The following is a 25,830-nucleotide window of genomic DNA, read 5'->3' as shown; positions in this document are numbered from 1 at the left end:
AGAGAGAGGTGTCGTGATTGGTGCAGATTGTAATGGACATGTTGGTGAAGGAAATAGGGGTGATGAAGAAGTGATGGGTAAGTACGGCATCCAGGAAAGGAACTTGGAGGGACAGATGGTGGTAGACTTCACAAAAAGGATGCAAATGGCTGTAGTGAACACTTTTTTCCAGAAGAGGCAGGAACATAGGGTGACCTACAAGAGCGGAGGTAGAAGCACGCATGTGGATTACATCTTTTGCAGACGATGTCATCTGAATGAGGTTACCGACTGTAAAGTAGAGGTAGGGGAGAGTGTGGCTAGACAGCATAGGATGGTGGTTTGTAAAATGACTCTGGTGGTGGGGAGGAAGATTAGGAAGACAAAGGCAGAGCAGAGAACCATATGGTAGAAGCTGAGACAGGATGTGTGTTGTGCATCTTTTCGGGAATAGGTGAGACAGGCTCTCGGTGGACAGGAGGAGCTTCCAGAAGACTGGACCACTGCAGCCAAGGTGATCAGAGAGGCAGGCAGGAGAGTATTTGGTGGTGGAACCTCACAGTACAGGAAATCATACAAGGAAAAAGGTTAGCTAAGAAGAAGTGGGACACTGAGAGAACCGAGGAGAGGAGAAAGGAATACATTGAGATGCGACATAGGGCAAAGGTAGAGGTGGCAAAGGCCAAACAAGAGGCATATGATGACATGTATGCCAGGTTGGACACTAAAGAAGGAGAAAAGGATCTATACAGGTTGGCCAGACAGAGGGATAGAGATGGGAAGGATGTGCAGCAGGTTAGGGTGATTAAGGATAGAGATGGATATATGTTGACTGGTGCCAGTAGTGTGCTAGATAGATGGAAAGAATACTTCGAGGAGTTGATGAATGAGGAAAATGAGAGAGAAGGGAGAGTAGATGAGGCAAGTGTGGTGGACCCTGAAGTGGCAATGATTAGTAGGGGGAAGTTAGAAAGGCATTAATGAGGATGAAAAATGGAAAGGCAGTTGGTCCTGATGACATTCCTGTGGAGGTATGGAAGCATCTAGGAGAGGTGGCTGTGGAGTTTTTGACCAGCTTGTTCAATAGAATTCTAGCATGTGCCTGATGCCTGAGGAATGGAGGAAAAGTGTGCTGGTGCGCATTTTTAAGAACAAGGGTGATGTGCAGAGCTGTGGGAACTATTGAGGAATAAAGTTGATGAGCCACACAATGAAGTTATGGGAAAGAGTAGTAGAGGCTAGACTCAGGACAGAAGTGAGTATTTGCGAGCAACAGTATGGTTTAATGCCTAGAAAGAGTACCACAGATGCATTATTTGCCTTGAAGATGTTGATGGAAAAGTACAGAGAAGGTCAGAAGGAGCTATATTGTGTCTTTGTAGATCTGGAGAAAACCTATGACAGAGTACGCAGAGAGGAACTGTGGTACTGCATGCGGAAGTCTGGAGTGGCAAAGAAGTATGTTAGAATAATACAGGACATGTACGAGGGCAGCAGAACAGCGGTGAGGTGTGCTGTAGGTGTGACAGACGAATTTAAGGTGGAGGTGGGACTGCATCAGGGATCAGCCCTGAGCCCCTTCCTGTTTGCAGTGGTGATGGATAGGCTGACAGATAAAGTTAGACTGGAATCCCCGTGGACCATGATGTTTGCAGTTGACATTGTGATCTGCAGTGAAAGCAGGGAGCAGGTGGAGGAACAGTTAGAAAGATGGAGGCATGCACTGGAAAGCAGAGGAATGAAGATTAGCCGAAGTAAGACAGAATATATGTACATGAATGAGAGGCGTAGTGGGGGGAGAGTGAGGCTACAGGGAAAAGAGATACCGAGGGTGGTGGACTTTAAATACTTGGATTCAACCGTCCAGAGCAATGGTGAGTGTGGTCAGGAAGTGAAGAAACGGGTCAAAGCAGGTCGGAACGGGTGGAGGAAGGTGTCAGGTGTGTTATGTGGCAGAAGAGTCTCTGCTAGGATGAAGGTCAAAGTTTATAAAACAGTGGTGAGGCCAGCCATGATGTACGGATTAGAGACAGTGGCACTGAAGAGACAACAGGAAGCAGAGCTGGAGGTGGCAGAAATGAAGATGTTGAGGTTCGCTCTCGCAGTGACCAGGTTGGATAAAATTAGAAATGAGCTCATCAGAGAACAGCCAAGGTTCGATGTTTTAGAGACAAAGTTAGAGAGAGCAGACTTCGATGGTTTGGACACGTCCTGAGGAGAGAGAGTGAGTATATTGGTAGAAGGATGATGAGGATGGAGCTGCCAGGCAAGACAGCTAGAGGAAGACCAAAGAGATGGTTGATGGTTGTCGTGAGGGAAGACATGAGGACAGTTGGTGTTCGAGAGGAGGATGCAGGAGATAGGCTCTCATGGAAAAGGATGACACGCTGTGGCGACCCCTAAAGGGACAAGCCGAAAGGAAAAGAAGACTTTTGACCGCCCCTCGTGGTTACCAAAAGGTAACATTTTCTAAACAAATCTGTGGATAAAAGCTGAGATGTGATTGGGTGAGATTGTTATCAAACTCGATCATCTCTAATAACTTTCAGAAAGTCGTCTTCACAATCTGCTGTCTAGCATACTGTTAATTGAATAAAATAGACACACTTGGTGATGATGCAACACAACATAACATGCTGTTGCAATACATAAATTATGCGGCTCGTTTCCAAAGCATAAAAAATATTTTTTATTATTTTGAGAAAAACTAAATGTATTTTCCCAGACATATAAATTTTACAAATCGTAATTTTATGCTGTTAAATCATTTGACTGGTTCAGTCTGAACCTGTTCAAAAATGAAAAAGAACAATAGACGTTATCTCAAGGCACTTTATATGTGGAGTAGGACTTGAACTTCTGATACAGGAACACACATTTTCACAAGAAAACCAAATTAACCCACACGAGCAAGGACTGTACTACTCAGAGAGGCAACAAAAACATTGTTTCCTATTGTGTGTGCACTCTCGCTGTTTACAATGCTGATTGAACGCTGATTAATTGAAACGGATGTGATGCATTCCATCAAAAACCAGGCATATCAATATAAAACAAAAATAAAATACCTTTTATCGTGTTTTGGAAATTAGCTCTCAATATACACACACACACACACACACACACACACTGTGTGTACTGACCAAGTTCTTACATGTGCAGTTCCCACACAAGAGGACATGTCCAGTCTCACCCCAGACTCGTCTCCAGAGTGAGTAGCACAGCAGTACACATTATGAGAATTTATTTTGTAAGTATTTGTAAATGTACTTGTTGGCCATTTTTGGACTTGTTTGGTAAATTGATGCAAATAATGAAACTTACTATATTGATTGTTTATTACACAGTCTTTTCAAAAAGTAGTATTAGCCACATAAGTGCAAGATTATTGCGATACCTACTTTGTAAGTTTAGGTTTTGATGTCATCTGTTTTTTTTTTAATGCAGACTTGCAAAAAAGTCCTGGTTCGGGAACTTCATCACCCTGGAGAAGGAGGAGCAGATCTTCATCGTAATCAAAGACAAACCTCTCAGCTCCATAAAGGCAGACATTGTCCATGCTTTCCTCTCTGTAGGTCTTTTTTTTTTTACTCTTCTTGATACAACCCCCTTGGAAAGTATTAGCATTATAGATCAACATTTTATCTTTTATATCTGGGTATTTACATCTGGATATAATCCACAACTTAAAAGATGATACCTGTTGTTTGAGTTCACTAATTAGAGGTGTAACAAACCATAAAGCTGTCTAATGAGTTAAAAAAGGCAATGGTGACGCTGATGAAAAGATGTAAAATCAATCAGAGCCGTAATACAACTATGTGGATTGCCCTAAAGAAGGAAGATACTACTGGTTTACTAAGTCTTACAGATGTCTTATTGGAAGACCAAAACAGGAAAGAAAAATACCCGCTGATAATGTCAGAAATGTGTGAGCTGTAACGGCTCCAAAACAGGGTAGTACTGAATGTATAACGATCCACTTTTTCTAGAAGTGGATCTAGAAGTGAACAATAGTATAGAGACTATACCAAAACATGCAAACCAATCTTTGAGGAATAGGAAAGGCCGGGCTGAAATTTTTAAAAAGTACAGAGAAAAGAAACTCTGAGAGATTTTTTTATTCACTGACGATACGAAGAACCTTTACCAAGGTGATGCAAATCCCAATGTATCAGTCTACAGCAAAAATGTCAGGTGTTCCAATACTTTTGGAGGGGAGTATATATTTATAGATAACTAAATATCTTTACAGTATACTGAAAACTTCATCACATTACCAAACAAACTCTTCACAAAACTATATCAAAATAAGACTGGTCATTACTTTGGCGTGTTGATTTACATTCTACATTCATAAAAATGTTCAAATCTCTCAAATGTAAACTATGCCTCTGAATGGAGTGTTTAGCTGTGTTGCAGTCTGCTTTTCCTCCAGTTCAAAAACACAGCACTATGTGCCCCAGACTTTCAGTGCCTATGTTCCTATCTTCCTGTCAACACAGACACTAGGGATGTCCCGTTCCAACTTATTTACTTCTGATCCAATACCAATATTGCAGCCTTATGTTTTGGCCGATACCGATATCGGTCCGATTCGATTTAAGCAATAATCATACATAATTTACTTATTTAGTTGTATGGAATGATAGTAAAGGCTTGATCAAGTGATATTACTCAAACAGAGAACAATAATCTTCAACAGTTGGCATGAGGAAAAATTGACCGATTTATTAATAACCAATGGGTTACATAAAGTAACTGCTGTGCACGTCTTGACCTTTGAGGGGCAGTGTGGTGCACGCAATGTGATACACACGCGGTAACAAAGAAAGTAGAAGACATGATCAAATATTCTTCATAAAACGTGTTTTTCATAGAGTTTGAAGAATATATGCCTGAGAGTATTGTTATATTGCCTGTTTCTATGTGTTTATATAAAATTTGTGTACCAATATTAATTATTTTGAGAGATAAAAGTGCTGTGTGTTCGATGATAATCTTCGGTAGCTCGTCATTGGAGTTTTTAATTCATTGTGTATAAAAGTGGTTAAAATCTGAGATTTTACATCCAGTCTGATCTGATCCGGTACTCGGTTTTATTGACATCGGACCAATTTACAATCTCAAAGAACGGATCGGGACATCCCTTACTGAAACTGTCACAGTGTGTTTTCATGTAACATCAAGTCTTTTGTTACTTCATCTCGTCTTTTTTTTTTTTTTTTTTTTTTTTGCTCCATGCTGCAATCAAATTTGCTTCAGTGATGCAAAAGTGGTCTGCTCTCCTCCTCAGATACCCAGTCTGAGCCACAGTGTCATATCCCAGACAAGTTTTCGAGCTGAGTATAAGTCCACAGCTGGTCCAACAGTTTTCCAGAAGCCTGTGAAGTTCCAGGTGGACATCACCTACTCAGAGAGTGTCAGTGCCACCAAGGAGAACGGCATCTACTCTGTCACCTTCACACTGCTCTCAGGTCAACCACATAGTGTACTGGACACCACTATTTTATCACGCTTCAAAAGAAAAAAAATAATGAAAGTGAAAATTATAATTCAAAAGAAAATTACATTTAGTTCACAAATGTGCTGTAAAATATTATAGTCCTCTTCGTATTATGATAATTATTGACTGCCTTAAACTTGCGTGAAATGTATTTTTAATTCAGGTTGAAATTAGCCTCTTAATTAATGAGAAAATCCAGGATCCGTCAAGAGGTCTTTTGATTTTCCCTTTTGTTAGACTAATGCCTGAAGGTGGGCACACAGAAGGGTAAGGGTTTTCATGTATGTGTTGGGTAAAGATGGGCAATGTAATAGAAGATTAGCGTTGTTGTACAGCCAAGTCGAGTCAAATTTATTCATATAGCACCACAATGAATAAAGTCTCTTTACAAGCTCGCAGTTCACAGAGATCAAGCAAAAACTCCCAGAAAACCCATTTCAGAAAAAAGGAAGAAACCTTGAGAAGGGATCACCGATGCAGGAATCTCTTATCCAGGATGATCAGGCTACAATAGACGCAGTGGGCGGCATTGACCTCATAAGATGATTGATAAATTGCTCTACAATATTTAAACAGCGTCAGAGTCAAATTGATGAAATGAAGCGCAGCAGGTAGACTGTTCCGGCGAAATGGTCTTCCGCAGGTCCTGTCCCTGTCAGTCGAGGCGGCATCCTCTCGAGCAACAGCGACAACCTCACTTTGCTTATCGAGTACTCCAGGCCAAAATCCAAAATGCTAGGGAGTGAGGCAGGGCGAGAGACTATTTGCAGACTACGTGTGGTTAAACCAAAAGCAAGGTGCAAAACTAAGTCTTAAATCGAGAGTTAAACATTTCTGCAGAGGTGGCCGCTTTAATTTCCACGGGTAGGGCATTCCACATTATCCATCCTTCCATTTTCTGTACCGCTTATCCTCACTAGGGTCGCGGTCATGCTGGAGCCTATCCCAGCTATCGTCGGGCGAGACGCGGAGTATACCCTGAACTCAGTGACATGCGGATATTACACTGTCTGTTCAACATCAGTAAGTGCAGTAAATGTGTGACAAAACGTATATTATTGGCGAAGTAATGAGGAAACACCAATGTCTCTTGTGTTAAGCCACGGACCAATCACAGCCTGCCTGAATGGATGTGTGCGCGGTCTCTTGAAGCAGCATGCGAGCGAGGACTCAGCGTGACTCGTAACTGCGCGTCCTATGCATTTGAACAGGAAATATGAAAATTCCGCGATTTTAATGATTAAATCATGGAAATTATTGGATTGAAAAAGAAAATCAATGTAAAGCACAGACCATAGAACTAAAATGGAACAATTTAATGTAATCATAAAGTTTTTTGTTTTTTACTATTCACATGCAGTGGTAAGGAAAGACCACCAGTGGGCAATGCGGCTCGGCCTCACTTGCCTACCCTGACCGCACGTCACTGCCTGAACTGGTCGCCAGCCAATCGCAGCATTCCAGAGTAGTAGAGCCCAAATAGAGAATGGAGAGAACGTTAAAATTGTTTGTAGAATTACAACCCCAATTGCAATGAAGTTGGGACGTTGTGTTAAACATAAATAAAAACACAATATAATGATTTGCAAATCATGTTTCACCTATATTTAGTTGAATACACTACAAAGAAAATATATTTAATGTTCAAACTGATAAACTTTATTGATTTTAGCAAATAATCATTCCAAAAAAGCTGGGACAGGTGCTTTGACTGTTGAACAGCTGAAGCTGTACATCAAGCAAGAATGGGAAAGAATTCCACCTACAAAGCTACAATTAGTGTCCTGAGTTCCAAAACGTTTATTGAATGTTGTTAAAAGAAAAGGTGATGTAACACAGTGGTAAACATGACCCTGTCCCAGCTTTTTTGGGAAGACATAAAATACTAAGTTAATGATTATTTGCTAAAAACAATAAGGTTTATCAGTTTGAACATTAAATATCTTGTCTTTGTAGTGAATTCAATTAAATATAGGTTGAACACGATTTGCAAATCATTGTATTCTGTTTTCATTTAGGTTTAACACAACGTCCCAACTTCATTGGAATTGGGGTTGTATTAATAGGACCAAGATGAGAAGGAAAGGAAGCAATATAATAGCTGTGGGTAATATTTCATTTTTCAGACAGCGCAGTAGTAGTTAAAGCAATATTATTACAGCTAATATATGGGCATGGTCAGACTGATGCTAGCTGAAAACCTCAAATTTTATGAAGTAGTGGTTAGACATAGCAGATGTATATGGGAGAACCATTACATTGGTTGACGTGATTATATTTCCATTAGTATATGTTAGTTCATGTACGTAATAGTTACAGTACATGAAACTAAAAGTCAATCAATGTCTGAAACGCCCTGCTAAAAGATGGTTACATTTTCTATTATTAAAGTCACACGGCACGGTGACCAACTGGTTAGCACATCTTCCTAACAGTTCTGAGGACCGAGATTCGAATCCTGGTCCCGCCTGTGTAGAGTTTGCATGTTCTCCCCGTGCCTGGGTGGGTTTTCTACAGGTAGTCTGGTTTCCTCCCACATCCCAAAAACATGCATGGTAGGTTGATTGAAGACTCTAAATTGCCCGTAGGTGTGAATGTGAGTGTGAATGTTTGTTTGTTTCTATGTGCCCTGCGATTGGCTGGCGACCAGTTCAGGGTGTACCCCATCTCTCGCCCGAAGATAGCTGGGATAGGCTCCAGCAGCCCACGACCCTCGTGAGGATAAGCGGTACAGAAAATGGATGGATGGATGAGTGAATAGGAAGTAAAGAGGCTAAAATCAGCCATGATTAAAATGTTATCTGTGTGGAACACCAGTTCACAAATTCAGAGAATTCATTAAACTCGAGTATGGGTCAGGAGGACGGTAGATAACTGCTAGCTAAATCAACAGTGGTGCTAGGGTTCACACAATGAAAACCTCAAACGGTTAGAAGTCACTGTTTAATTTAAGACTGAAGTTCAGATTACCATATTTTCACGGCCATAAGGCGCACTTAACAGACTTCCGCTCCTTCTGCAGTAAAAAGATTGCCGACAAATACATCCAGCTCAACCACATCACCGACATAGACGAGCTGCTTTCGAGGTGCTTTCGCTCACTTTCGACATCCCGGTGAACCACACTGCAGAGAAGAAGGGGACCAGCACGGTAGCGATACGCACAGCGGGGCACGAGAAGTCGGTTTTTACTGTTGTGCTTGGTGCCATGGTAATGGACAGAAACTGCCACCGATGGTGATTTTTAAGAGGAAGACGCTGCCTAAAGAAAGGTTTCCAGCCGAAGTCATCGTTAAGGCCAATCAAAAGGGCTGGATGGACGAGGAGAAAATGAGAGAGTGGCTGAGTGAGGTGTACGTAAAGAGACCGGATGTTTTTTTCCACGCGTCACCGTCCCTGTTGATCTGTGACTCCATGCACGCCCATCTCACAGCCGCTGTAAAAAACTAAGTGCAGCAAATGAACACAGAGCTTGCCATCATTCCGGGAGGCTTGACGAAGGAACTCCAACCGCTGGACATCGGTGTAAACAGGGCGTTCAAAGTATAGTTGCGAGCGGCTTGGGAGCGATGGATGACAGATGGCGAACACAGTTTTACTAAGACAAGGAGGCAACGCCGGGCGAGTTACGCCATCATATGTGAATGGATTGTGGATGCCTGGGCTAAGGTATCTGCTTTGACTGTTGTCCGAGCTTTCACGAAAGCCGGCATCATTGGTGAACAGCCACCCGGCAATGAGACTGACTCCGACAATGACGAGAGGGAACCCGGCATGTTTGATGGAGAACTTGCCCAGCTGTTCATTTCTGATACAGAAGATGAGATCTTTGATGGATTTGTGGATGAGGATTGATAAAAAAAATAACATGAGTACATTGTTAAATACTTCAATAAAGTACAACCGAACTCGGTTTTGCTCCCGCTGCCTTTTTAAAAACATACGCTAGCATGCATGCTAGCGTATGTTTTACCATGCCTGCGCCCAATAATACGGTGCGCCTTATGTATGTGTTAAATACAGAAATAGACCCCGTAACTGAGACTGCGCCTTTTAATACGGTGCGCCTTATGGTCGTGAAAATATGGTATATTCAGAGATATGGGCGATGCCACCAACCCTATTGGATGGAAGCCCGACGTGATCTTAGAAAGTTTGGAGGAGCTTTGTTCAATGGTCAAAATTAATTTGGTTTCACAAAGACCTATCATATTAAAATTATGGTCTTAAGCGAGGCGTTAAAGGGGATTGATCTGATATCCATGAGTCCTATTTTTATTAGAGTGGGCTGTGCTGCCGATCCATTCTGAGCATTAACATGACGTTTGTAATAAGATTACCTTGTAGAGAGCCTGATTTGGGTTTCTAATACTTTGTATTACTGATGCTGTGGGGATCTGGTAGTTAATGCTCAAGGTACTGTGATTAGGAGGTAAAACCATGACACAGGTAAGACCAACAGAGGAAGGGTGCTTAAATTTATCACACAGTACAGTATTACATTAGGTAATAACACGTCAGTCTGCAATAGAACAGTCAGTAGTAGATCAGTATGTCAAGCCTGAGTCTCTGTTCTTCCTATATGTGTGTTGATCGTGTCCAGCATAGTGCTGGGTAACCTGATAGACTCCACACCAATCCTAGCAGGCTGTCTCTAATCACTTGTGTCCGATTCTGCTCAAAAGTAAATTGTCATGGTGAGCTCAAACATGTATGTATGTTTGTTTCTAAAAAGAGGGATGGCGCCTTCCCCATTAAGATTAAGGCTGCCCATCCTCAGCAAATTGGAACAGCCCTAAAGGAGGGCCAGTCATCTACAATCTGCAATCCCTGTTTGCTACAAAAAATACCTTAGAGCAAGAAGGTCGTGTGTGGAGCTTGCCTTTTCTCCCCTTCCTTGTGTGGGTTCAGATACTAGTGTTTCCTTCTGCAATCCCGCCCAAAAGTTTTCATTTTAAGGAGTGTAAAATTGGCGGTCAGTAAAAATGTGAGTGTGCGGTTATCATAATGGATAGACAGGATGACACAATGCTTACAAGAAGACAATATCACACTAAGATCATATTGTAATTCAGTCTGACCAGATTCAAATCAAAGGTGTAACGTAAATAGTATTTTCCTCCCTGGGTGTCTTTTATGAGATTTCAAGTGTTATAACAATATTTTGCTCAATCATCAGGTCCCAGCCGACGTTTCAAGCGGGTAGTGGAGATTATTCAGACCCAATTGCTCAGCTCCAATGACCAGCCCGGCATACAGCCCCAGATCTCTGGTAAGTTGAAAACCCGACCACCCATCCCCCGACGACACCTTTATACGCCCCAAACCTTTTCCTCACAGCTCCCTCCTGCCTCACTCGGCATCCTGGCACTGATCACAGCCACACTTCGCTTTGGCCCGCTCAGCAACTGCTTTTGCACACAGCATCCCAACGTGCATGTCCTCACCGGCATACCATGTCCTGCAACACACACACTCAGTATGAGGTAGTCACAGGCCTCTAGATGTGTAAATGGCCATCCATCCCCACTATAATTCATCCCCTTTGAGAAGAAAACACACAGATATTTAAAGAAGAAAACAGTTGATGATTGGCTTTGAATTTACATTACCCTCTGCTTATTTAGAGAACTTATCAGTTTGCTAATCGTGGACCGACCTGAACCCTTGAATCAGAAATGATGGTACATAATCATATTTTTGAATGGACGATGTTTTGGGGCTGCCTATTGATAGATGGATTTTTCAAAAGAAAAAATAAAAATAAAGTGTGATTTCACGTTTTATGTCTTAGTGTTACGCTGTAGCATTACCTTCATTTTTCTGTGGTTATTGAGTTGATAGTGACCCCTTCTGGTGGCGAAGCAGAGTAACAACCCACCTACATGTAATCACACTGCTTTCTCTTAATGTGTTGCATACAATGCTGCCATCAGGACACATGTAATACTGGCAGACATGTCAAAGCATGGTCATATTTTACTTAATACCACAGTTGGACTGCAAACAAAAAATACTGCCAAATATTTAGGTTATTACGTGGCCAAACAACTAATATGCTTATAAAATGAAACATTTTCTGTGAAATATTATTCACAAATTTCAAGAATCTTAACATATATAATAATAGCTCATATTTTAAAGAGAAGAGAGATGTAGAAGAGAATCGGATTGGTCGCAGGCTCCTATTAGAGCCTCTCTGTAGCCAAAATGAGTACTGATCGACAGATTCTAGACTTAGCTGTGGCCCCATGTATATTATAGTAAAATGTAATAATTGAATTACAAGAGGAAAATTAGGGACCATACCTCATTACAACACATAACAATATAATATGAATGGCAAAATACTGCTGATTGTCCAAAATGTTTGAGTTGGATCATTACAGGAGTGACTTGCTATTGCCAGTGATTCACTTTTATCTGTAATTGTATACACAAAAGCAGTCCATGTGGATGTGGAATCTCACATCTCAATCTAGCTTTCTGTCACTTTTCTTGTGCATGCACACTTGCTTCTTATCATCCACAGCTTGTCCCTGATCTCACTTGGAAGAAATGAACAACATGCATGCTGAATTAAATGCTAACATAGAGCTTTTTACACATAGAGTTTGGCATAGTAAACAGTAGCATGGGCAGCTCTACCTGTGCCAAAGTGTGTGTGCGGTTGGTTCTGGATGTGCTGGTTGCCATATGATGCAGTTTTCTGAATGACAGCATGTTTAACAGGCACGTGCACAGATATTTTGGGTGGCATGTGCTCAAGCCCAAAACAAGGCACGCACCCATAGCCAAAATTAATCATACAATTAAGAAAAAAACAGTAGTACCGTCATTTCTCGTGTGTAAATAATGTTGACCTCAAAATTCTGGAAAACCCTTCTACCTATGTATAATGCATTTTTACAATGCAAGATTTTGGTTCTACCCATGTGATCAAAACATGAAGTATTATCTGTATTTTTTATTTTTTTTTTCAAATAATTATTCTGAAGTTAAGCACTTTATTTGAACACGTAATACTTGTTTTTATTAACTTGCTCTTATTTCGAAATTCACAGCCCTACTTTTATTTAATAAATTAGAAAACAAACTGTTGTTCTCATATGCTTGATTAGCCATGGAGAATTTGTAAGTTGGGTACAATTCTTAAAAGAAAATATGAAGGACCAGGCGAAACACGTTTAATTAAATTTTAATGGGATTCAAATTAAACGGTCAAGCATTTCAGAAAAGCATTATCATTAAACAAAACATAACAATAAATAAATTAATGATGGTTGTTGTTCAGTCATCAGTCATATTTAAAAATAAATAAATAAATATATATATATATATATATATATATATATATATATATTTCACAAATTCTGCCAGGGTATGTAAACTTAGTGGCACAAGTGTACATATATGCAGTCATATGGACCCCTGTCATATTGTGTAGGCTGAAAGTGTAGGCTACACCTTTTTTAAAACCACTAGGTGGCGGTGGCATTATTAGAATGAAAATGTACACCTTTCTCATAACCTCTAGGTGATGGTTGTATTTTGGAATTAAAGTGCACAGCTTTTTCATAACCACTTGATGGCGGCATACATTTATAAAATGTGAAAGTTTTTGTTTCCCCATTTGCCCCTATACCTATGTATAATGCGCACTATTGACTTCTGACAATTTTTTTGGGGGGGGGCAAATGTGCATTATACACGAGAAATTACATTATATATGTAACTTATGGATTTATTTCTGTTAACACAATCAACACTGACAATAATACAACTGTTTGCAAAGGAGGTGAAGGGATAGTGTACACTGTGGTGTCTGCACACCCCTGTTCAAATAGTAGTTTTTTGTGATGTGCAAAAATGAGACAAAAAAAAAATAAAATCACTATTTTAAAACCTATAACCTGTTGAACTTAATTCAAAAAAATAGCGAGGGGGAAGTAAAAATAACTAACTGAGATAACATGGTTACACAAGTGCACAGACCCTCTTATACAGTAAATGTGGATGTGGCTGTGTTTAGAATTAAGCAATCACATTCAAATTCATGTTTAATGGTAGTCAGCACGCACTCTTTAAAGTGCCTCTGATTAACCCCAAATCAATTAAGGTCGGAGCATATATACAATTCTCCCAAGGACTCAAATATCAAAACACCTTGGGTCATATTGATGACAGAGAGGCTATTTTTTTTTCTTTGAAATATTGATGAATGAAGAAAAACAAAAGGGCTTCAGCAAAAGGAGCACTTTTTGCATCGAGGGGAAAAGGGTAGGAGCTTGCACACCACTTTGGGTCTGTGTGTGCACGTGCCTGATGTTTAATACTGTTATGTGTGTTGTAGTGAGTGAACAACACAGATCACGATTGCCCTCAATATTTCAATCCATTCAGTGTTTGATGAAATGACCAGTTCTGCAACAAAAAATTATGATGACCAGTGTGTTTTAACACAATGTTGAGTTGGATGTGTGGAAGGAGTTTCCTGTGCCTTTTTAGAGGAATTATACTCTGTTAAAATATGCACTAATTGCTGTTAGAGTGAGACACTTTTTTTCCTAATTGGTATTCAAAACTTGGAGGCTACATTGGATTTTCTTTCTAGTTTTCTTACCTTTCTTTCAATTATCAGTTGTATTATGGAGCACACCACATGCCAAGACATACAGCTAATTATGTATAGTTTTAAACCTTTTTTTTTTTTTTTTTGATGACATACAGCAGCTGTATTGACAGTGTCCTTTGCTCTCAGATGGCTGTCAATGCTCGGCCCCTTTTCCAAGTAAAACCTCCAAGCGTGGTAAGACCCAGAGTGGCTAGAATATCAAGGCAAAATACCTTACGTCTGGCTTTGACCCACACTGGCAACATCCTGGAAGCAGTCACCATCACACCCTGTTTGCACTAACATGTGTACCTGAAAGTGTGTGAGTAAGCTATACAAATAATTGTGCGTTTACAGCAGACTCACTTAAAAATGAATTTAAGTTGATTAGCGGTTACTTTTGACGACCTAGTTAGTATAGTTTGTTTAGGATGGAGGCCAAATTTATGCTGGCTACTTTGCAGTGAACAGCAGAGGATCCAGTTGATTTAGGTTGAAGTAGTTTGCCGGCTGCATTCGGAATCGGAATGAACCTTGCTGCAACCAGCTTGCATCTAGCAGCCACACTGCAGAGGCATTATTTCTAAAGAAGCACGTCAATGGCATTGTAACTAAACATGGTCCTTGATAACAAAAAAAAAAGCATAATATAAATATAATGTACTGCATGAAAATGTTGCTACATGCATATAAAAAGTCTGATTTGTTAAATTTTAATTAAATTGAAAAAATTGTGTTAATGTGTTTGTGCTTGTATATGTGTACCTCTGCAAAACTTTGCATGGTATTTGTTAACACTGTGTTGTACAACCCTCCTCATCAGCTTTCCATTTAAAAAATTCCCCACAGTAACACATGATGTATCATGAATGCAAGTCTCTGTGTTTCTGGAGAGTAAAGCATGGTAAGTTAATCACGACAAACAGGGCAACAAGATGGAGCAACATTTGGACACTAACTTTAAGCATAAGTAAATGAGCATTTATTTGTCTGCTGTACTGATGCATGTTTTATCCACTCTTGACTGTTTTATTGCACTTACCAACTGCCTTTGTCTTATTGGGTGGATGTAGTTGTGATGGAAGTAAGATGGAGAGCTAAAAGGAGCTTTGAAAGACTTTTCTACAATGAAAGACAGATCTTTGCCATGCTCGATAGAACGATATCGCCAGTGCATCTCAGCTCAGCTCAACCTTATTTATGGAGCACTGGAGAAAACAGCCCCAGCTGTAACAAAGTGCTGGACATAGGATCGAACATAAAACACAATAAATATAACACCATTAAGAATAACAATGTATAAATAGATATTCAATTCTCATTAAAATAGACAAGAAGAGCTCCCTTTCACAATGGCATTCGGCATACAGGAGGTCCATAATTTTTCTCTTTTTTTGCACAGTACACTACAGGGCCAGATCCCCCATGTCATTTTATGTGGCCCACGAAACCAAATCATGTGTGAAATTCTATGATTCGTGCTAAAATCTGTACAAAAATTTCAAATTGTCATATGTAATAAATCATAAGGTTGAGATATTGCATAGATTTGTTTTTGGTTACCAAACCCCTTTACAGTAACTTGAACAATAGTTGAACAAACTATCTTTGACTTCTGATTTCAAAAGTAGTTATCCATCAATTTGTTGTGTCTTTGTAATAACATCAGGAGGCGCGTAAACATTCATATGGTTTTACAGTCATAACAGCCCTCCAAGGGAAAGTGGAACTACAATGTGGCCCGCGAAAAAAATGAGTGCTGACACTCTACATGTTGTGTGAATTTGTTCGTCAATGAGAGAGAGAGAGAGAGAGGAACATGATGGAAGTCTCCACTGACCAGAATGAGGGTGCCGAGATGATGGAATTGTAATATCGATGTCACAGATTTCACTCACGTTGCAGGAGCTGAAGTTTGAATGTAAACAAACAACAGCAGTTTTGTAACAGTCATTACATCTTCCATTGGTAACACAGATACAGAAGGAATTGTCCAAATACTCTGTCCCATTTATTCCTCGCTCTCGATTCACTGCGCTGGCTCTCGTCCCTCTCCTTGCAAATTGATACTCTTACACTTACAGTAGAGAGTAAGTCAAAGTGTGAAACAATGGCCATGGGATACAGGATATGTTTTGCCAAGCCATTTCATGCCCCAAAAACTGTGACTTAGTGAACGGTTGCTGCAAATAAATATTTTCAATTGCCAAGTCTTTCATCTGATCTCAACCAAATGAGCATGTTTTTTTCTCACTAGAGACAAAGTTGAAGGCAAGAACATCCACAAACAAAGCTGCAAGCTGAAGGTGGCAAATTTGCAAATCATGTTAAACCTATATTTAATTAAATACAAAGACAAGATATTTAATGTTCAAACTGATAAACTTAATTGTTTTTAGCAAATAATCATGAACTTGGAATTTTATGGCTGCAACACATTCCAAAAAAGCTGGGACAGGGGCATGTTTACCACTGTGTTACATCACGTTTTCTTTTAACAACATTCAATAAACGTTTGGGAACTGAGGACACTAATTGATGAATCTTTGTAGGTGGAATTCTTTCCCATTCTTGCTTGATGTACAGATTCTGCTGTTCAACAGTCCGGGGTCTACGTTGTCGTATTTTACGCTTCATAATGGGCGACACATTTTCAATGGGAGACAGGTCTAGACTGCAGACAGGCCAGTCTAGTACCCGCACTCTTACTACGAACCCACGCTGTTGTAACACGTGCAGAATGTGGTTTGGCATTGTCTTGCTGAAATAAGCAGAGGCGTCCATGAAAAAGACGTTGCTTGGATGGCAGCATATGCTTCTCCAAAACTTGTACGTACCTTTCAGCATTAATGGTGCCTTCACAGATGTGTAAGTTACCCATGCCATTGGCACTAACACAGCCCTATACCATCACAGCTGCATCACAGATTAACTTTGTGTCCATAACAGTCCAGATAGTTCTTTTCCTCTTTGGCCCGGAGGACACGACGTCCACAATTTCCAAAAACAATTTAAAATGTGGACTCGTCGGACCACAGAACACTTTTCCACTTTGCATCAGTCCATCTTAAAAGAGCTCGGGCCCAGAGAAGCCGGCGGCGTTCGTGGGTGTTGTTGATAAATGGCCTTTGCTTTGGATAGTAGAGTTTCAAGTTGCATTTGCGGATGTAGCGCTGAACTGTATTTACTGACATTGGTTTTCTGTCGGTTTTTGATGCAGTGTCGCCTGAGGGATCGAAGGTCATGGGCATTCAATGTTGGTTTTACATGCAGTGATTACTCCAGATTCTCTGAAACTTTTGATGATATTATGGACCGTAGATGATGAAATCCCTAAATTCCTTGCAATTGTACGTTGAGGAACATTGTCCTTAAACTGTTTTGACTATTTTCTCACGCCCTTGTTCACAAGGAGGTGAACCTCGCCCCATCTTTGCTCGTAAATGACTGAGCAAGCTCCTTTTATACCCAATCATGGCACCCACCTCTTCCCAATTAGCCTGTTCACCTGTGGGATGTTCCAAACAGGTGTTTGATGAGTATTCCTCAACTTTTTTGCCACCTGTCCCAGCATTTTTGGAACAGTTGCAACCATAAAATTCTAAGTTAATGGTTATTTGCAAAAAACAATAAAGTTTATCAGTTTGAAAATTAAATATCTTGTCTTTGTAGTGTATTCAATTAAATATAGGTTGAATATGATTTGCAAATCATTGTATTCTGTTTTTATTTATGTTTAACACAACATCCCAACTTCATTGGAATTGGGGTTGTAATTGCAGACAATTTCATCAAAGAATTCCGAATTATGGCTATATTTACTACAATATATAAGTACAGATATTTTTAATAAATCAAAATGGACCAACTGTGCATGACTGATGAATTTATAAATGTGCTATTTGTTTAGGTAGATATAGAGAAGGATGGGTTCTGTGGTTCTTTTCTGTGCCACTGTCATGAATTGTCTTCCACTGTGCCAATTAGCTCTCCATCTCAGCAAAGGAAAATGAGACTCTGATGCAAAGATTGCTATTAATTTGACACTCATGCATCCCTCACCAGTGTTTGTACATTACAAACACTTGGTGCGGTTTGTTTGGTCTGGTTTCAACATAGTAACTACACTCAGATATGGATCAAATCAACCTATTGAGACCATGTACAATCGTTTGCCGCAGTTCAGCTTTAATGAAATCGTGATCCTACCTCAAGCTCATCCAAAAGACCAATCAACCACTCATTTTTTACCTCAAACAACATAATGGTGACTTTACAGGTGGTAAACAGATAAAACCCACGACTGACTGAAAAAATATCTTTGATTTAGCATGTATGCGGTTTGCATATACAGTAATCATACATGTTAAAGCAACTCATCTTTTCACCATGTGAAGTTAGATGAAATTGCTTGTGACATCCACTCAGCTGTTTGCTGGTGTGCGTGGTAGAATAGCCATAAATCTTTTAAACGATTAAGAAAACAAATTTGCATTGTGTTTCATTATTATGGTCATCATATTGTTTCATTAACTAATTTGTGCAGCATTCTTGCACACGCTACTGACCAATCAATGATGTGGACAATATGGTTAGTTGTGATGCATTTTGATTCATGTCGATTTTTTATTTTTTTTTTTAACCGCTGGAACATTCACCAAACTATGGGGGACACTGACCAAGTTTACAAACCTTTCAAATGAGTTGGATGAAAGAAAGCAAGAAAAGCAAGTGAACGCACATCTTACTTTGTTATTGAGTTGGCCCATCCATCCATCCATCCATTTTCTGAGCCGCTTCTCCTCACTAGGGTCGCGGGCGTGCTGGAGCCTATCCCAGCTATCATCGGGGAGGAGGCGGGGTACACCCTGAACTGGTTGCCAGCCAATCGCAGGGCACATACAAACAAACAACCATTCGCACTCACATTCACACCTACGGGTAATTTAGCTATTTAATGTTCAAACTGATCAACTTTATTGTTTTTAGCAAATAATCATTAACTTAGAATTTTATGGCTGCAACACGTTCCAAAAAAGCTGGGACAGGGTCATGTTTACCACTGTGTTGCATGACCTTTTCTTTTAACAACATTCAATAAACGTTTGGGAACTGAGGACACTAATTGTTGAAGCTTTTTAAGTGAAATTCGTTCCCATTCTTGCTTGATGTACAGCTTCAGCTGTTCAACAGTCTGGGGTCTAAGTTGTCGTAGTTTATGCTTCATAATGCGCCACACAATTTCAATGGGAGACAGGTCTGGACTGCAGACAGGCCAATCGAGTACCCGCACTCTCTTACTACGAAGCCACGCTGTTGTAACACGTACAGAATGTGGCTTGGCATTGTCTTGCTGAAATAAGCAGGGGCGTCCATGAAAAAGACGTTGCTTGGATGGCAGCATATGTGTCTCCAAAACCTGTATGTACTTTTCAGCGTTAATGGTGCCTTCACAGTTGTGTAAGTTACCCATGCCATTGGCACTAACACAGCCCCATACCATCACAGATGCTGGCTTATGAACTTTGCTTCCATAACAGTCAGGATGGTTCTTTTCCTCTTTGGCCCGGAGGACACGACATCCACAATTTCCAAAAACAATTTGAAATGTGGACTCATTGGACCACAGAACACTTTTGCACTTTGCATCAGTCCATCTTAGATGAGCTCAGGCCCAGAGAAGCCGACGGCGTTTCTGGGTGTCGTTGATAAATGGCTTTTGTTTTTTGTTAGCGCAGAACTGTATTTACTGACATTGGTTTTCTGAAGTGTTCCGTTTCTGTTTTATTTATGTTTAACACAACATCCCAACTTCATTGGAATTGGGGTTGTAATTGCAGAGGTGAACCTCCCCCCATCTTTGCTTGTGAATGGGAAGTAATGGGGAGCTCCTTTTATACCCAATCATGGCGCCCACCTCTTCCCAATTAGCCTGTTCACCAGTGGGATGTTCCAAACAGGTGTTTGATGACCATTCCACAACTTTCTCAGTCTTTTTTGCCACCTGTCCCAGCTTTTTTGGAACGTGTTGCAGCCATAAAATTCTAAGTTAATGATTATTTGCTAAAAACAATCAAGTTTATCAGTTTGAACATTACATGTCTTGTGTTTGTAGTGTATTCAATTAAATATTGGTTGAACATGATTTGCAAATCATTGTATTGTTTTTATTTATGTTTCACACAACGTCCCAACTTCATTGGAATTGGGGTTGTACTATAAAAATAAAGGTTTGATTGTTTGACTACTGAAGGACAAAAAAGATATAATCTTAACACTACAGACCCTTTCCCAAAAAATTTAATATAATGGAAAAGTTTATTTATTTCCATAATTCCATTAAAAAAGTTAAACTTTCATAGATTATAGATACGAGGCACACAATTTAAACAGTTCAAGTATTTATTTATTTATTTTTACAAATTTGGGCTTCTGGCTCATAAAAGCCACAAAATCAGGAATTCCAAAAATTAGAATACTCTCATCAAATCACCATTTACTTCTTAGTTGGGTCACATTAAAGTAATCAAAATATGTTACTTTCAAAACGATGTATAAAGGCTTCTTTATACTCACGCGGGCGGCGACCGCGCTGACGTCACTGCGGCTATCCCTCGCTTGCCTTTATACTTTATAGCTCAACTCACACGCGTAGTTTTGAAAATGTACTGCAGTTCACCTCCAAGTCGGGGGTGTCGCTACGGCTGGTATTGGCTAGAACACCACAGGGTGGATTTTCCTCTGCATTTTGTTGCCATTTCCGGTAGCCGTTTTTAATTTCCTTTCCATAACAAGGAACAAAGCAGCAACGATGGCGACCGTGGAACAGTGTCTGCTAGAACAAATGGACCCAGATGACCAGATGATATGTTTAATTATGCTACAAGATCTATCAAAAAAGGTGGCAGCGTCGGTGGTATGTGGAACATAGAGGAAGGCTGAGTACGTCATCACAGCATGCGACTAAAACGGACAAATCACAAGAGATCTCCGCGGCATTCTACGCGTAGCAACAATTTTTGCCGTGTGCGCGTCAAGTGACGCAGAGGGGCCACATAGGGGGCCGCGCGGGCCAATGCGTCGGTCACGTGATGCAATGCTGGCATTGTCAGGACTATAAAGAGGCCTTTAATCTTCAATACTTGGTTGGGAATCCCTTTGCTCTCATTACTGCCTCGATGCGCCGTGGCCTTGAGTCAACCAGCTTGTGGCATTGCCTGGGAGTTATGGAAGCCCAGATTTCCTTGATGCTTGCTGTCAGTTCTTCTTTGTTTTGGGGTCTGGTGCCCCTCATTTTCCTCTTGATAATACCCTTTAGATTCTCCATGGGTTTTAGATCAGGCAAGTTGGCTGGCCAGTCAAGCACTGTGATGGCATTGGCATCAAACCAGGTTTTGGTGCTTCTGGTGGTATGGGCAGGTTCCAGGTCCTGCTGGAAGATGAAATATTCATCTCCATACAGATTCTCAGCAGAAGGAATCATGACGTCCTCTAAAACATTCTGGTATAGACTGTTGCGGTGACCTTGGATTCAATAAAGCAGAGTTCACCAACACCTGCACTGGACATTGCACCCCAAATCATGACTGACTGTGGATATTTCACACTGGACCTCAAGCAGCTTGGGTTCTGTTCTTCACTTGTCTTCCTCCAAACCCTTGGACCTTGATTTCCAAATGAAAGGCACAGTTTCATTGGAATAGAGGACCTTGGACCACTGGCCAACAGTCCAGTCCTTGTTCTCCTTGGCCCAGTTGAGACACTTCCTACGTTGGCTCAGGCTCGGAAGCGGCTTGACCAGAGGAACCCGACAGTTGTAGCCCATCTTCCGGATGTGTCGGAATGTGATGTTTTTTTAAGCTGTGACTCCGGCCTCATTCCACTCCTGGATCCGTGCTAGATTCTTGAAACTTCTCATCTCTTTTCCTGATGCATCTTCTCCTGCCACATTTTGTCCTTCCACTAAACTTTGTGGCTTACCCATCGTATGAAGGGTATCAATGATGGTCTTCTGGCCAGTTGTCAAGTCTGCAGTCTTCCCCATATTGAACCCAACTGAGACAATTGAACCAAACTAAAACAATTTAATGATACCATCTGCTTTGAGTTAAGTAGATGATTAGTGTGTGACACTCAGTTTAAAACATTTATGGCCTGCAAAATTTGGGCTAATTTCTTCACAGTATTCTAATTTTTTTAATTCTTGATTTTGTGGGGTTTATGAGCTGGAAGCCCAAATTATGTAAACAACTAAATAAATAAAATACTTGCAATCATTTGCCTCCTCCGACAGATTGATTTGACAAGATTAGCCCAGTGGTCGTAAAAAACAGAATACACTTGCCAGTGTTCTGACCTAGACACTGCAGTAGTCAGCCTTAGTACCATTGAAAGAGACCAAACGTGTCTTATAGTCTGATCCAGGCATACCCAGTAAAAACAGAAGGATGCTTTAAGTCAGAGCAGATAATGTGTGATCGTAAAGAGTGTGTCAGCTCAGACAAACTTCCAACTTCCTCCAAGATGTCCCCATGTACAAGAGTCTCGTTTTCTCAAGCTCCACTCTCCCTCTCATCCCTCTCCTCGTGTTAACCCCATTGCTCATCTGTTTCTTTTATTGTTTTCTCTCTCTCTCTCTGTTTTTTCTTTTCTTTATCCGTCTGTGTAGGCAGCCCGTTGAGTAACTTCTTTGACGTAATTAAACAGCTTTTTACAGACGACAAGAACACCCAAGCGTCCCACACCCCTGGTGCTCCTGTCGAGTCTAGCTCCCCCACCAAGCATGCTTCTGGCAGCAGGCCCCACCAGCCCCCGCCCAATGACTCAAAATGCCCTGCTGGCAAAGACAAAACAAAGATGGCCACCAGCAACAGGACACAGGAGCAGTAGCTGTGCATGTCTAGATGAAAAAGGTGGTTAACAAGCCAGAAACAAGATGGAGAGCTGCTTATGTTGCCATTTCCCTGGGACACACAACTTAACTACTACTTCTTTGCCTATAGATTTTATACAGCATAACGGGAATGGCTATTTCACTTAATTCTTAGTAAATGTACTGTAGCTATGTTGGCTCAGCCTTCTGTCACGATCTCTATCTCGGGGGGTCTTCATTGGGTTTGTCTGCTTCTCCCATGTTTGATGGCTTGACTTGTCTCTGCCACCAGGGATCATCCACAATAACTATTAACCTCGGCGCCTCCTTGAGACCGGCCTACAGCGGCCGGCCTGATTGCGGCCCTCCATCACCACGAGCGTCTGATGAAAAGACTTGAGCACCCTCCCTCACTTCACTCCACTTTCCTCTCTTCAAGCCCTTTCTCAGTCCATTTCGTCACACCAGACCAAACTCTTCCTAGAAGAGTTGTAAAAAGAAAAAAAAAAGCCTTAAGACAGTGATGTTTGTCAATTCGCACACTTCTTCTACATTATTTTTGCTTCAGTTCCTTCCATGTGTATACCTACATAAAAACACGCCTATGTACACATAACATGCGGGATGTAATGACTTGCACACAATGATAGCAAGGAAGCAGAGACAAATGGAGAGATGAACAACTATGCGGGCTGCGATTCTTGATCGAGTTCTCTTTCTTTGTGAATGACAGGATTTTTAAGCTTTGGGTCATTTGTTTAAAATGTAGCCCCAAACATGTACGGGGCTACAGATGTTGCATAAAAGAATGTTCTTCTGTTGTACAGACTAAATGTTGTTTTGTAGTTACATAAACTGTTGTTGTGACATGTTTTAGATTTATTCGGAAACATTCTGTTCTCTCTAGTAAAGGCCTGGCCATATCGGAAACTTAAAAAAAAAAAAAAAAAAAACACAAAACAATAACAATAAAGCATTGAAGCATTATTTGACCGATTATTAGAAAGATGGTGTTTGAGGATAAAAAGATGATTTTGAAACATATTCAATCAGCTGTCAAAGCGGTTAAACAACATTTGCACTACAATTTTCCAGTTGGCTTATAGATCTGGTTTTGCAACCCCACTACTATTTTTCAATTGGGAGCTTTTAAGATCAGCACTCTAAAATCAGTAATTAAAAAACAGAAGACTACAGATTTTGATTATCATTTATGAGCATTCAATTATGTATTATTTTGCACATACTTTGTGAAATGAGACGGGAATTGTAATGCATTGTTTGTTTGCCTTGACCTGGTGTGACTGGGCCTCACTGACGACACATTGCATTTTTTTAGCACTTTTATTGAGTGTATCAGAACATTTCAGCCCTGCATTTAAACATTTAGTTTTTTTTTTAATTATCTACTGCAAGATTAAGACAAGATTGAACCGGTGTGTCTATTTTTGTAATTTATTTTTGTTATTAATTTATTTTCACTTATTTATATGTAATATGTAGAAACTGTTTTGTCAAATTATTTGCTTTTGCCATATTTATTTGTTTAATTTATTTGGTCGCAGAGATTCATTCTTCTTCTGTTTTTGGGTGAAAGAAACCTTGTAATATATATTCAGGGGAAATAATTCAAGAATGTAGATGTAGCTCTTTGAAAGGAACATTCCCTTTGTTGCTAATTGTCAGTGTGTATGATGACTCAAATCTTACCAACCTATCATCCTGTAAATAGGACATGTTTACTTACAAACTTGTTTACACATTCAGGAGGATTACTTGTTAGCTTTGACCTCCTGAGGTTGTTTGCATGTTCAGCATTTATCTTTTCTTTGCATGTCGTTATAGGACTTGTTCTCCTGTTGCCGCTTCTCTTTTAACTTATTTATGTTGTTAATGTACTTTTGTTTTATTTATTCATACTTTCTCACTGTCCTTGAACCTTTTGGTTGACTGTGCAAACCATTAGCACACAATTCATCTTCCTTACTTATGTCTCTCCACGTGGGACCTCGCTGATGACCAGGTGACACAGTCAGCTCTGTGGCTGTTTGTCGAATCAGAGAGAATTTTAAAGCAATATCTTTCATTGTCCGCTTTCCTCCTTTTCTACATTGGGAATCCAGAGCACACCAAATGGACTCGGAACATTACTGAGCAGGAGCTCCACTGGCAATGTTTTCCCTTGTGACGTTACTGTGAACAACTTCAGTGCTAAAGGAAATAAATCTGTTGACTTTGGAGCTGGGTGAACTTTTATTAAAACTGTTTGATTTGAGTGGACACGGGGTGTGTCTCGGTCGAGTACTTTGCATTGGCTGAGCCCATAACCTAATTTTGGAAAGTACCCTTTTGAAATTTTATCAAACTTTTTAGACCTTGAATAAAAAACATTTGGTGGATGACACAAAATAGGGCTAGCCTCGCCACAAATAGATAATAATAATAATAATAGTAATAATCCATCTATCCATTTTCTTCCGCTTATCCGAGGTCGGGTCGCCAGCCCAGACTTCGCTCTCCCCAGGCACTTCCTCCAGCTCTTCCGAGGGGATTCTGAGGCGTCCCCGGGCAAGCCGAGAGACTCAGTCTCAGCAGCGTGTCCTGGGTCGTCCCCGGGGTCTCCTCCCGGTGGGACATGCCCGGAACACCTCACCAGGGAGGCGTCCAGGAGGCATCCTAAACAGATGCCCGAGCAACCCCATTTGGCTCCTCTCATGCCTGAGCCACCTCATCTGGCTCCTCTCAATGCGGAGGAGCAGCGGCTCAACTCTGAGCCCTTCCTGTATGACCGCGTGTCTCGCCTTATCTCTAAGGGAAAGCTCGGACACCCTGCGGAGGAAACTCAAGCCGCTTGTGTCC

The 25,830-nt window shown here is 40.6% G+C and overlaps 1 protein-coding gene across 12 annotated transcripts in view; it reads left to right on the top strand.

The window, feature by feature from the left end:
* Window positions 1-25,209, top strand: part of LOC133470229 (serine/threonine-protein kinase BRSK2-like) — a 145,363-nt gene extending 120,154 nt beyond the window's left edge. For 6 of the 12 annotated variants that reach the window (XM_061758358.1, XM_061758347.1, XM_061758333.1 and 3 more), the window contains 5 exons: window positions 3,142-3,190; window positions 3,427-3,550; window positions 5,276-5,456; window positions 10,665-10,757; window positions 22,768-25,209. In XM_061758358.1, coding sequence (XP_061614342.1) covers window positions 3,142-3,190; window positions 3,427-3,550; window positions 5,276-5,456; window positions 10,665-10,757; window positions 22,768-22,988 — 668 coding nt within the window. In that variant the 3' untranslated portion in view covers window positions 22,989-25,209. The other 6 variants (XM_061758378.1, XM_061758421.1, XM_061758338.1 and 3 more) reach the window with 5 other exon arrangements.
* The last annotated feature ends 621 nt before the right edge of the window (window positions 25,210-25,830 follow it).

Source organism: Phyllopteryx taeniolatus, chromosome 2 (genome assembly GCF_024500385.1).
Source record: "Phyllopteryx taeniolatus isolate TA_2022b chromosome 2, UOR_Ptae_1.2, whole genome shotgun sequence".
NCBI lineage: Eukaryota > Metazoa > Chordata > Actinopteri > Syngnathiformes > Syngnathidae > Phyllopteryx > Phyllopteryx taeniolatus.
This window is presented reverse-complemented; position numbering and strand designations above follow the sequence as displayed.